This window comes from Saccopteryx leptura, chromosome 2 (genome assembly GCF_036850995.1).
Source record: "Saccopteryx leptura isolate mSacLep1 chromosome 2, mSacLep1_pri_phased_curated, whole genome shotgun sequence".
Taxonomy (NCBI): domain Eukaryota; kingdom Metazoa; phylum Chordata; class Mammalia; order Chiroptera; family Emballonuridae; genus Saccopteryx; species Saccopteryx leptura.
Window position 1 is genome coordinate 336,650,527 of NC_089504.1, and position 12,886 is coordinate 336,663,412.

At 50.5% G+C, this 12,886-nt stretch overlaps 1 protein-coding gene across 1 annotated transcript in view; it reads left to right on the forward strand.

The window, feature by feature from the left end:
* NOS2 (nitric oxide synthase 2) overlaps positions 1–12,886 on the forward strand; it is a 32,988-nt gene that overhangs the window by 6,258 nt on the left and 13,844 nt on the right. The window contains exons 5-13 of the mRNA XM_066367393.1: positions 2,930–3,092; positions 3,876–3,967; positions 5,271–5,412; positions 5,505–5,644; positions 7,262–7,436; positions 7,529–7,630; positions 10,730–10,924; positions 11,936–12,018; positions 12,375–12,519. Coding sequence (XP_066223490.1) covers positions 2,930–3,092; positions 3,876–3,967; positions 5,271–5,412; positions 5,505–5,644; positions 7,262–7,436; positions 7,529–7,630; positions 10,730–10,924; positions 11,936–12,018; positions 12,375–12,519 — 1,237 coding nt within the window. The remainder of the gene's footprint in view (positions 1–2,929; positions 3,093–3,875; positions 3,968–5,270; positions 5,413–5,504; positions 5,645–7,261; positions 7,437–7,528; positions 7,631–10,729; positions 10,925–11,935; positions 12,019–12,374; positions 12,520–12,886) is intronic.

The window sequence follows — 12,886 nt, forward strand, 5'->3', positions numbered from 1 at the left end:
CATCTGGTTTGAGCAAAAGCTCACCAGCTTGGACCCAAGGTCACTGGCTTGAGCAAGGGGTTACTCGGTCTGCTGAAGGCCCGCAGTCAAGGCACATATGGGAAAAGCAATTAATGAACAACTAAGGTGTTGCAACGAAAAACTAATGATTGATGCTTCTCATCTCTCTCCGTTTCTGTCTTTCTATCCCTATCTATCCCTCTCGCTGACTCTCTCTCTTTCTCTCTCTCTGTCTCTGTTAAAAAAAAAAAAAAGTTTAAGAAAAAAAAAAGCTCCTTAGGCAGTTCTAATGTACAGTCCTCAGCTAGGTTGTTGACTAATGAGCCTTTCAGGGTGTAGGAATTTCCTTCATGGGCTTCCTTGGGCCGCTATATCAACGCTAATGTTTACTGAGTACGGAAGTGTGGTGTAAGTAATGCTCACCACACCTCCCTGAGATTGGTACCATTATTATCTTCCGCATTTTTCAGACATGGAAACTGAAGCCACGGAGATGTCAAAGTCACACATTCTGAAGTCCCAGAGCTAGGATTTGAACTCCAGCAGCATGGCGTTAGAGCCCCTGCTTTTAATCTCAGTGTTCTAGTGTCCAGCTCTTTGGTCTTAGAGGTCTCAACTCCATGCTGGACCTGGGAGGTCCTGCTGGTGTTTGGAAGTCAGCTGGGGGAGTGTTAGCCTGGGGAGGCCCCGGGGCTGCTCTTGGTGGCTGGTCAAACCCATTTGCTTCTCGCTGAGGGAAGAGCCATTTCTCAGAGTCACAAGTCCACACATGGGACCCCCACGAGGTCCTGGGCAGTGTGAACGACAAATGGCAGTCCATCTCCACAATTCTACTAGCAACCAGGGCACGGACAACTGGGCTGGTTCAGTCTTTCACAAGGGGAGGATTAGTTAGTCAGAAATTGTAACTTGCTGAATGTTCTGTCAAATCCAGTTCGCCGATGCCAAAAACCACCCTCTTTTCTTCAGAACTGATAGACATGATAACATTTTCAGTGCCTCAGAAATGTGACTAGATGAAAACAGTGATAAAATAAAAAAATTCTAAAAGAAGCCTGACCAGATGGTGGTGCAGTGCATAGAGTGTTGGCTTGGGATGCTGAGAACCCAGGTTCGAAAACCCGAGGTTGCTGGCTTGAGCCGTGGGGTCATCCGGCTTGAGTGCGGGGTCACTAGCTTGAACGCGAGGTTGCTGGCTTGATCATGGGATCACAGACATGATATCATAGTCGCTGGCTTAAGCCCAAAGGTCACTGGCTTGAGCCCAAGGTTGCTGGCTTGAGCAAGGGGTCACTGGCTCGGCTGGAGCCCCTGGTCAAGTCACATATGAGAAAGCAATCAATGAACAACTAAGGTGTCGCAACTACGAGTTGATGCTTCTCATCTCTCTCCCTTCCTGTCTGTCTGTCTCTGTCTGTCCCCTCCCTTCTCTGTTTCTCTTGCTAAATTAATTAGTCAGTTAATTCATTAAAGGAATTGGGTAAAAATGAATTATTTCTTATGTAGTTATATGGTAACAGCACCAAGAATGCTCGAAGCATCAGGGTTACGGTCATCGCGACGGACCTCGTGCTTGGATGCAGAGCAGTGCTGTGAGAAGCTTTGTTTAGGGAGCAAGGGCTTCCTGCGGTGGGGCCACCTCAACCTTCACCCAGCAGGTCCTTAAGCCAGGAGGATCCTTGAAGATAAATAGCGTCAAGTGTTTTGTCTTGGAGCTTTCTTCTTTAATCAAGGAAGAGTCGCCGAGACTCTCCTCATCCACAGAAAGGCCGCTTTGTTCCGAGTCGTCCACTCTCCTTCATCGGGAGGGAGTTCATTCCTCACATAGTTTTGTTTGTTGCTGTTTCAAACATCTTTGGTGCTGATTGGAAACCTCAAGGTTGCTGTGCGTGTGCGTGTGCGTGTGTGTGTGCGTGTGTGTGTGTGTGTCAAAGACTTTCTGACTGAACTCTTCCCTGTGGGATATGTCTGAAGCCTGGGAGGGGAGGGGAGAAGCCAGTGTAGATATCCGCAGGTGGGATTGCTGGCGGAGGGGCGCAGAGGTTGAGAAACAGCGTGCTGTGCAGTAGTCAGTGGTGTTGGGCCACTCTGTGGAGGCCTCCTCCCTGCGCAGGCCCTGGGGCCCTGCAGGCTGAGTCCTGAGAGCCGGGCCCTGTTGGGGCCTGACCAGGGAAGCGTGGGAAGGCCCTCGACATCTCTTGGCTCTCAGTCCCCCCTTGGGTGGAAGGTAGAAGGTGAAGAGCCTGGGCTTGGCATCTGAGTCCTGACTTTGCTCTTTATCACACGAGTTCTATGCGGGTACTGAACCTCCTAGAGCCCTGATACACTGGACTATACAATGGACACAGGCCCAGTGAGACCCCAACTGTGAGTGACTTCCCCCAGTACCTGGCTCCTCGCAACTACTCCGTGCACAGGAGATGCTGTGGGAAGGACTGGCCCGTCTTGTCTCTGAACCACCGGAAGGTGGACGATCGCTCCGCAGGCCGAGAGGCAGGACTGGCTATGGCCTGACGGATGCTCATCTGGGTTTTGCACGTGTCTGAGAAGGATTGCACACACTCCTTCTTGTGCTCACCAAGCTGAGATGTACATGAGAAAAAGTGCCTAGAAACAAGGGTGCCGATGGGATCGGGACCAGCTATGTAACCTGCTGGATCCAGTTTAAAAATGGAAAAGTTGGGCTCCAGGTTCAAAAGTGATCATGAATTTCAAAACAGTGACAGCAGAGCATGAAACCAAGCACGGGGCTCTTCTAAGCTTGGGGCCCGCATAACAGGTCCACAAAGCCGAGCCTGGAGGGGACAGTCTCTGCGAGAGACAGCTTGCCCTCCTGGTGTCCTAGTTCAATTCCTGCTTCTGTAGATTGAATTAATCCCCGTTTAGGCCATCTCATTGTTGATCTTCCTGATGTCTTCCTGTCCCCCAGGGCAAAAATAGAGGAACATCTGGCCAGGGTGGAAGCTGTAACAAAGGAAATAGAAACAACAGGAACCTACCAGCTGACGGGAGATGAGCTCATCTACGCCACCAAGCAGGCCTGGCGCAATGCCCCACGCTGCATCGGGAGGATCCAGTGGTCCAACCTACAGGTGGACTTCCTTAGACCCTAGCGGGAGAGGAAGCTGGGGGGAGGCAGGCCCTGAGCAGATGCCCCCAAACAGCCAAGCAGAACTGTGCCCAGGGCTCCCCGGATGAAACCGGGGCCTCCGGTTCTCTTTTCACATTCTTGGGCCTGAGATTAGGGCCCTATGAGAAGTCTAGAATCTGACTTCAGCCCCTGGCTCTCTAGCTGATCCTTCTGTCTTATGTTAAATTTGGGAGACTACACTCCAACATCAAACCAGACAACCTTCTTATTATTGTCGTTGAACGCTGGTGCCGCAAGAGAGATGGTTTACCCAGACTGTTCGAATCCTTGGCTCCTAGAAAACATGTTCTTTCTCTTAGCTTCCTAGGACATCTTTACATTGGGAGAGCATTTATTGCTGGATAATATAGAAAGCACTTGGACAGAAACATCAATGAGCAATGCCGGAGAAGGCGACTCGGGCTGTTGATAAAGTGTGCTCATGTTGTAAAGAAACTAGGCTGGGTCATGGGAATCCTGATGCACAGTGCTTGGGATTTGGGTTTTGACAGGGTCTTCCAAGTGGGGTTGCTGGGCTCCGCTAGGCGAGCAGGAGAAAAGGTGGACGGGGCAGCCCTGAGGTGAGAGAGGTCAAGGCAGAGATGAGAATGCACTTCTCTGCTTGGTGTTTGGCAGCAGCGGTTCTGGGACACACCCTCAGTCCCTGGTGACTTAACTTCTGATCATCCCTGAGGCCTGTGTCCTCACAGTCCTAAGGGGGCGTGGTCTGGGGGTCTGTGTGCAGGTCTTCGATGCCCGGAGCTGTTCCACTGCCAAGGAGATGTTTGAGCACATCTGCAGACACCTGCGTTATGCCACCAACAACGGCAACATCAGGTAGGGGCGCCTTTCCCGAGGCTATGACTGGGGCCCACCTTCCTCCAGAGTCTTAACCAAAAGCTACAGATGGATTTAGGGATGGTATCTCTGGCTCCAGGAGAAACAAGGGAGAGAGAAAGCCAAGACGCAGGCTTCATCTGGAAGCCTTATCAATGAGCAGAGCCTCCATGGGCTTAGCCCCCTCAATAGCCTATTCTTTAGGTTTCCTTCTGACTTGGAGTCATTTGGAGGGGATGGAGAGGGAGTCTTTAAGAAGCACGATTAACCTGACCAGGCGGTAGCACCGTGAATAAGGCGTCAGCCTGGGATGCTGAAGAGCCAGGTTCAAAAACCTGAGGTCGCCGGCTTGAGTGTGGGCTCATCTCGCACGAGCATGAGATCATAAACATGAACCCAGGGTCTCTGGCTCGAGCCCAAGGTCGCTGGCTTGAGTAAGGGGTCACTGGCTCAGCTGGAGCCTCTGGTCAAGGCACATATCAGAAGCAATCAATGAACAACTAAGATACTGCAATTATGAGTTGATGCTTCTCATCTCTCTCCCTTCCTGCCTATCTGTGTCTGTCTGTCTGTCTCTCATGTGCGCTAAAAAAACAACAACAACAAAACAAAAACAAAAAACAAGATTAGGGCTCCCCATTTCTGAGAGATGATGAGAGGCTCCCGTGCAGTATTGTTTTTAGAGGAGGGACTATCACTGCTCATCAGTACCCCCTCTGCCTTACCATCCCTACCTCTCACCAAAGAGATCCAGGCTGATAGGATCGAACAGCTCATTTATTTGCTCATTCATCCATCTTCGTGTTCAGCAAATGTGGGCACCTAATGGGGATCCAACAAAGGGCTAGGCACAGGGTGGGGTGGCCGAGTGCAGAGGTGATGGAGACCCGGAGACACCATCCCAGCCCACTATGAGCCTCCGCCTGCACCAGACAGCATCTAACCAACTGAGCTGCAAGGAGGGAGAGAAATGTGGTGCCACAAGGGAAGGGATGGGGCGGCTGACTCCACCTGAGAGTGGGGAGGGCTTCCTGGAGGAGGCAGTCTCTGTGCTGGTGTTGAAGGCAGGGTTGGAGCTGGAGGGAGACGAGGGAAGGAGAAGGTATTTCAGGAAGCGGGGCAGGTTTCACAGAGGCCGGGGATTGTTTGGCATGTTGGGGAGTTGCGGAAGTTGGGGTCAGTTTGCTCAGATGCAGAAGGCTGGGGAGTGGGACTTCAGGAAGGGGAAGGGGACCCGTGAGGAATGGCTGGGAGCCCCAACTGAAGCCAGGTGGTAAACGGTACTGTCCTTGTCTCGCGGAAGGTCGGCCATCACTGTGTTCCCCCAGCGGAGCGATGGGAAGCATGACTTCCGAATCTGGAACTCTCAGCTCCTCCGGTATGCCGGTTACCAGATGCCTGATGGCACCATCAGAGGGGACCCTGCCTGCGTGGAGTTCACCCAGGTACCAGATCTAGTCTTGGTGGGTGACAGAGTAGAGCCTAGAGGGGTCAAGTGCCTGGGTCTGCGGGCTCACTGGGTCTGTCTTGTCCCCAGCTGTGCATGGACCTGGGCTGGAAACCCAAGTACGGCCGCTTCGACGTGGTGCCTCTGGTCCTGCAGGCTGACGGCCGCGACCCTGAGTTCTTCGAAATCCCGCCTGACCTTGTGCTCGAGGTGCCTATGGAACACCCCAAGTAAGCAGGCTGCGGGTGCTGGGGTGTGAGTCAACACGCATGTCCCCCCTTTCCTCAGTGAGACCTCATCCTCAGGCCCCTCTGTGCAGCTCCCCCACAGCCCAGTCAGCAGCGGGGGCCCGAAAGGGCTGGCATTCAAAGCCCCCTTTATCGCCTTATACAGCAGCTCTGCACTTGTGTCTGGGGCTTCGCACTTACGAGAATATGTGGATGGCGAGGGGCAAGCAGAGGCTTAGACAGGTGGGGCCCTGGGGACTTGGGAAGCAGTGAGCTTGAGAGAGGAACCCTTGTAAGGCTCCGAGAGTCACGCTGAACAGCCCAGGCCTCTTTTGCTTTCCTGCCAGCTCTCTCAGGTGTCCCTCTCCTGACTGTGATGAAAGCGTAGGGCTGTAGTGACTTCAGAAGCACATCTGCTTCGGCCCTTGCTCCAGACAGCTCTCATAATTACAAAAAAACCTTCGTACATTGAGACTCACTGCGCAGTAGGCACCCTCCCCCTCCGTTTAACACATCACCTTGATTGTATCTTCCTATTTATTTGCTTATTTACCTGTTTGTAGCCTAGACTCTAGACTGTTAGCTCTCTGAGAATAGGGATCTTGCTTTTCTTGTTCAGCAATATATTCCTAAGAGCCAGCAGGGTGCCTGGCACATAGTAGGTGCTAAATATTTCTGGAATAAATGAAAATAGAATTGAATGATACTATTATCTTCACAATCATCTCCCAAGTCAGATGCTATTAACTCTATTTTGTTGGTGGGGATACTGAGGCTCAGAGAGGCTAAATAACATCCTAAGGTCACACAGCAGGTAAGCAGTAAGACAGAACTGAAAGGAGGCTCTCTGACACTAGAGTCCTTAACTGCTATATTGTGTTGGGTTCTCAGCATTTGGCACAGGGCCTGTCACCTACTTGATGCTTACTGTATGTTTGCATGAATGAATGAATGAGTGAATGGGTGTATAATTAGTGAAAGACACTCAGTGCCCCCATTCACCCCTGCAGGTGGGATGAACCTTAGATATCAACACTTGGAAAGGAGTTTTTTTTGTTTGTTTGTTTTTAATTTTATTTTTTTAATGGGGCGACATCAATAAATCAAGATACATATATTCAAAGATAACAAGTCCAGGTTATCTTGTCTTTCAATTATGTTGCATACCCATCACCCAAAGTCAGATTGTCCTCTGTCACCTTCTATCTAGTTTTCTTTGTGCCCCTCCCCCTCCCCCTTTCCCTCTCCCTCTCCCCCCTCCCCCCCCCCCCCCCCCCGTAACCACCACACTCTTATCAATGTCTCTTAGTTTCACTATTATGTCCCACCAACGTATGGAATAATGCAGTTCCTGTTTTTTTTCTGATTTACTTATTTCACTTCGTATCATGTTATCAAGATCCCACCATTTTGCTGTAAATGATCCGATGTCATCATTTCTTATGGCTGAGTAGTATTCCATAGTGTATATGTGCCACATCTTCTTTATCCAGTCATCTATTGACAGGCTTTTTGGTTGTTTTGGAAAGGAGTTTTCTTGGTTTCTCTGAAGCTTTATTTTGGGGGGTAAGGGTGGGCAGAGCAGAAAGCCCCCGTTGCCACCGGCTCTCTCCCTGCCAGGTATGAGTGGTTCCGGGAGCTGGAGCTGAAGTGGTATGCACTGCCTGCAGTGTCCAACATGCTGCTCGAGGTCGGTGGCCTCGAGTTCCCAGGGTGCCCCTTCAACGGCTGGTACATGGGCACAGAGATCGGCGTCCGGGACTTCTGTGACGTCCAGCGCTACAACATCTTGGAGGTAACAAAGACCATCCGGCTGCGCCAACTGGAGGTGTGGGCCTGGGCTTTGGCCCCAAGGCCTGACGCACCCCCATGTCTCTGCCTCTGCAGGAAGTGGGCAGAAGGATGGGCCTGGAAACGCACAAGCTGGCCTCCCTCTGGAAAGACCAGGCTGTCATTGAGATCAATGTTGCTGTGCTCCACAGTTTCCAGGTATGTCTGCTGTTGTGTGGGTCCGAAGCCTTCCTGGTTAGAAGGTCATCTGGTCCAGCCTCTCATGTCATGCTTGATTTTCCCCCTTACATCACTGTTCATTTATTCATGCATCAAAGAATCATCGAACACCCAGTTTGTGCCACTCGCTGTGCTGGGTACTCGGGACACAGAGACAGATAAGCCTTCTCACTAACTCTAGGTCTTCTAATATCACTGTATGCTTCCAGCAACAGGCAACTACTTTCCTCCCAAGACTGGTCAGTCCCTGTGTTTAAGCACTGAATCTTGCTTGTCCTCTCTCAATTTCTCAAGGACTTTGATTCTGAGAATACCCCCCCCCCCCCCTTGTATCATCAATGTCTCCCTCTCCACTGGACCATTCCCATCATTACCAATAGGCTGTAATGATTCCTTTCTCAAAGAAATAAATGGCTAGCTAACCAAATAACTCCCCCAGCTAGCTACTACCTTGTTTTCTGCTTCCCCTTACCGCAAAACGAAGGCCAGATCTCATTACCCATCCTCATCCCTTAGCCACTCCAGTCAAGCCTTTATCCTCCACCACTCTTCCAGTCACACTGGGACTCTTGCTGTTTTCAAATTCACCAATAAAGTTCCCACCCCAGGGCCTTTGCACTTGCTTTCCCCTCTTCCTAAAACTCTTCCCACAAATCATCCCATGACTGGCCCCTTTTCTTCATCCAGGTCCCAACTGAGACTTCCTCAGAGTAGCCTTTCCTGACCATGCCCTAAAACATGGCACCACCTCCTCCCTTCCATCCTGTCTCTCTCTCTTACTCCTTTAACTCTGTCTTTATTTTTTTTCATAACTCCTAACAATATATAGTACATCTACTTCTTTCTTTGTTTGTTGTTTTGATTCCCCCACTAGAATGGAAGCTCCTAGGGCAGGGGACTTGTCTCTCTTGTTCACTGTTCTACTTCTAGAATCCAGAGAGTGGCACATGGTATATTCTAAAAAAATGTGTTGAATGAATGAGAGCCCACCTCCACATGAGCAGTGGTGCTCTTGTTTCCCTATACTGAGCGACAGTATCTGCCCCTTGGACCCACACACAGCAGGTTGGTTCCTGTGTGAGACTGAGCCCTCTGGTCCATCTGCTGCTCCTATTCACATAAACACACCCCTTTCTTTTGGGAAGGAGGCGTGGGATGTTTGAAGATATTACCTTAGAAGTGAGGACCATCTCCACAAAGCTGGTAGATGCCCTGAAGGCCAGACTACTGACTAGAGAGTCATTCATTCAGCAAAGTTTTAGTGAGCATTTTCCATATGCCAGGCACTAGGCTGGGCCGAGGATGTGGGTGGTGAACAAAATAGACAACAGTCTTTCCTCGTGCAGTATAGTGAGGAACTGACATTGAACAATCACCCAGTAAACATTTATGATCACACACTGTTCCCCATGACTAGTCACCCCATAGGTAGGTTAGTTAAGCTTGTGCTTGATTTGGGGTGATGGCTCTGAGACAGGACAGGAAGAGCCCCGCTAGGGCTGGCCCAGCTCCAGCCTGGACCACACATCCTGAGTCCTGGGGGCTCCCAGCAGCAGCCCTGACACTGGCAGGATGTGGCTAGGTCCCAGAACACCCGCCAATCCTTCCCTGTCGCCTGTCCATTGCTGACCATGTCCCGTCACTGTGTTTGAGTCTCCAGGATTTCCTCGTCACCCTCCTTCATGACAAACTGCAAAAGACTGGACCTTGCTTCTTAATCTGTAAAACAAGGATAATAATAGTACCACCCTCACTAGATTACTGTAAGAATGAAATGAGATGTATGTGATTCATTTAGCCAAACAGCCTGGCCCATTGTGGACACTTAGGAAGCACTCATTTTGTTGTTCTTCTTATTTATTATTGTTACCATCGTTTTCACAATGACCATCATCAGCTCCTGAACTTAACACTGGTCTGGCAGCCAGAAGTCGCTCTATATATACAGTATGTATACATTTTAGAAGGCATGGCTGGGCCTACTGGGGCCTCCATCAGCTAGTCTTCTCCTCCTCTTGGCCTTGACTCATGCTGTGTCCTCCTCCAGGAATGCCTGTCTCCAGCCTGACCTGTACCCATCCCTCAAGACTCTCCTCCTCTTAGATTCGGTCCCTGAAAGACCCTCATCTCACCTCCAGGCCTCTATCTGAGCTAAGCCCTCTCCTCTGTCCTCCGTTAGCACCTGCACACACCTCCATCGTAGCTTCTATCACACCACGTGAAACAGCTGACTTTCTTCTTCCCCTCCCCCCAGTGAGAATATAGTCTGATGAAGAGATGGGCCATGTCTTTCTCTAATACCAGAGCGTTGCGCAATGCCTGGCAGATAGAAATAATAGCAGCTAACATTTATTGAGCAAGTTCTATACTTTACTTGTAATAACTTATTGCATCTTTTCAATAACTTCTTGATGTAGGGACTGTTGTCATTCCCACTTGACAGATGTGGAAACTGAGGAACTAATTACTTAAGGTCACATGGCTAATAAGAAGCCAAGGTTTGAACCACTACATTAAACAAATATCTCCTGACTGAATGAGTTGCCCTTGACATCGAGGGTGTGGCTGCCCTCGCAGGCTCATTCTGGGAAGGCTCTGGCCCTTTGGCTTTTAATTTTAGGATTTTGGTCACTGGTCTTTCATACACTATGTTTCCCACAATGCTTTGGAGGAGTCTAGTCTCTTCTCATCCTGTTGACGTGACTCCTGGAACTCTCTGCCAACAAAAATGCATTGTGGTTTGATTTATCAGCATCCAGAGAGAGCCATTTGTTGGGAATTTGGGGAGACTTGAGGGCATGGCCTGAGAAACTGAACACTGTCCCAGAGGGCCAACAGTAGGTCACCACCTGATCTGTGGGCTGAACATGGCGATGGTTGGGGGTTTTGTTGGTCCCTTCACAGGCTCTGAAAGTGCCTTCCATTTGGGCAGCAGCGAGGAGGCGCCAGGAGGAATTTCTGTCCCGTTTTACAGGTTTGCAGGCCTTCCCGTGGTTCCTCTGGGAGCCCTGCAGTCAACAGAGCACTCTCCTGACTCCCCCTTGTCTCAACTCCCCTTCTTGCCTCCTTCTGATTTAGAAGCAAAATGTGACCATCATGGACCACCACTCGGCAGCAGAGTCCTTCATGAAGTACATGCAGAACGAGTACCGGTCCCGAGGGGGCTGCCCTGCCGACTGGATTTGGCTGGTCCCCCCGATTTCTGGAAGCATCACCCCCGTGTTCCACCAGGAGATGTTAAACTATGTTCTGTCCCCTTTCTACTACTACCAGGTAACAGAGGCTTCCTGTCCTCTCTGTCTCCGGAGCTAGGAGTGGAGAGAGTGTGTGTCTGCACGTGTGTACATGTATGCACGTGGCAGGCATGTCTGTGCATGTGTTCGTGCATCTGTGTGCATCTGTGTGTGCACGTGTATGCTCAGTTGTGCAAGGCATATGGGGAAGGATCAGGGACACAGACATATTTTTAGACTTCACTCAAGGATGTTTGTTTATTTCTATAAAGCATGGGCTGAGGAAATACCTTTTATTGTACCTTTAGTGACCCGTTGCTCTGACAGGGTTTAAGCTCCCAGGGGGTGACCACCATGGCACCTAACTCCACAGGAGGACCATAAACAGTCACTTAGCATCATGGTGAAGAGCTTGGCCCCCAGGTCAGGCACACCTGGGGTGGGAGTCATTTCACCCATCTCAGGCCCAATTTTCTCATCTCTTAAGGGACTGAGCTTCATGTCATGACAGGAGGCTGTAAGGATCACATAAGCTGGTGTATGCAAAGCTCAGCCCAGTGTCCAACCCAGAATGCACTCCATAACCGTTACATGTTGAAACAAGTTCATTTTTTGTCAAAAAGGACTTTGGTTAGATTTGGGAAGAACTTCCTTACACTAAAGGTGATAAATAGGGTGTCTTATTGCCCTGAACACTTTGTATCTGTTGCCATAGCACCTCCTTTTACTCTCAGTGGTGCCCTAGTTTGGACTATACATTATATAGTCTTCCTAATGATAAGCCACTAAAACCGAAAGAGATACTAATGACCATACAATCAGCGGACCACCCGGTATGCGCAGGCTCTATGCTAGAAACCGCAGCTGCCGCTCTGAGGGACACAGACAGACACAGTCCTTCCCTGTGGGGCTTTCAGTGAGGCAGAAAATGGGACAGGGCCTGATCACCCCCAACTTGTGAAGGGCACGAAGGCTCCTATATCTCGCCAGTACCTCAAGCCCAAGCTGACCCGGCCCTCCCTCACTCTCACATCTGCCATCTTTTCTGCAGGTGGAGGCCTGGAAAACCCACGTCTGGCAGGACGAGAAGCGGAGACCCCGCAGAAGGGAGATTCGGTTCCAAGTCATGGCCAAGTAAGAGGGAGTGGCCAGTGTTGACATCTTCCTTCTAGTCAGACTGCCCCTCTAGGCCTTGAAGGGCAGGGAACAAATAGAAAAGATGATCTCGATGGAGTTTGGCTTCTACACCAATTCCAAGGGTCACCTGTTGCCATTGTCGCAAACCCCTATCTCCTCCGTTTTTCCACAGCAGTGTGTTGGGCAGGGGAGGGGAGCGGAGGGGCGGTGCGTCAGGGTTGATAGCTGGTGAGAAACATGGGTTCCTTTAATTCAAGCTGCCCCACTTTAATCACTGGTCCCCTCCCATCCTCCTGACCCATCTTCCTCTGGAAAGATGACTCAGCACAGTGTCTGTCTGTCTGTCCCCACAGAGCCGTGCTTTTCGCCTCTATGCTGATGCGCAAGGCCATGGCATCCCGGGTCAGAGCCACAGTCCTCTTTGCAACGGAGACGGGAAAATCAGAAACGCTGGCCCAGGACCTGGCGGCCTTGTTCAGCTGTGCCTTCAACCCCCAGGTACCTGGCCCAGGCGATGCATGCCAGTTTCTTGCCTGTGCTCAGGGGTGTCTGGGAAAGGTTAAAATGGTTGCTCTGCTCCTGGGTGTCTCAGAGCCTTGGATGTGCCACTGTACCTTGCAAATTGGTGATGGGAGTATAGGTGTATGTCCGGGGAACACAGGCTGAGAAACACTTCCTGATGAATCCCAATCTCAGTATACATGAGCTGCTGTAGATGAATTTTATTCCCTTTTCTTGAGCACCGCCCACCCATACAGGGTGCGCCGCTACATGTAAAGGGGGCAAAGGATGACTAAGAGCAGACAAATCAAACAAAACTTCGAAGGGTAGGTCATTCGTCCCATCAGTGCTGGATTTGCTGCTT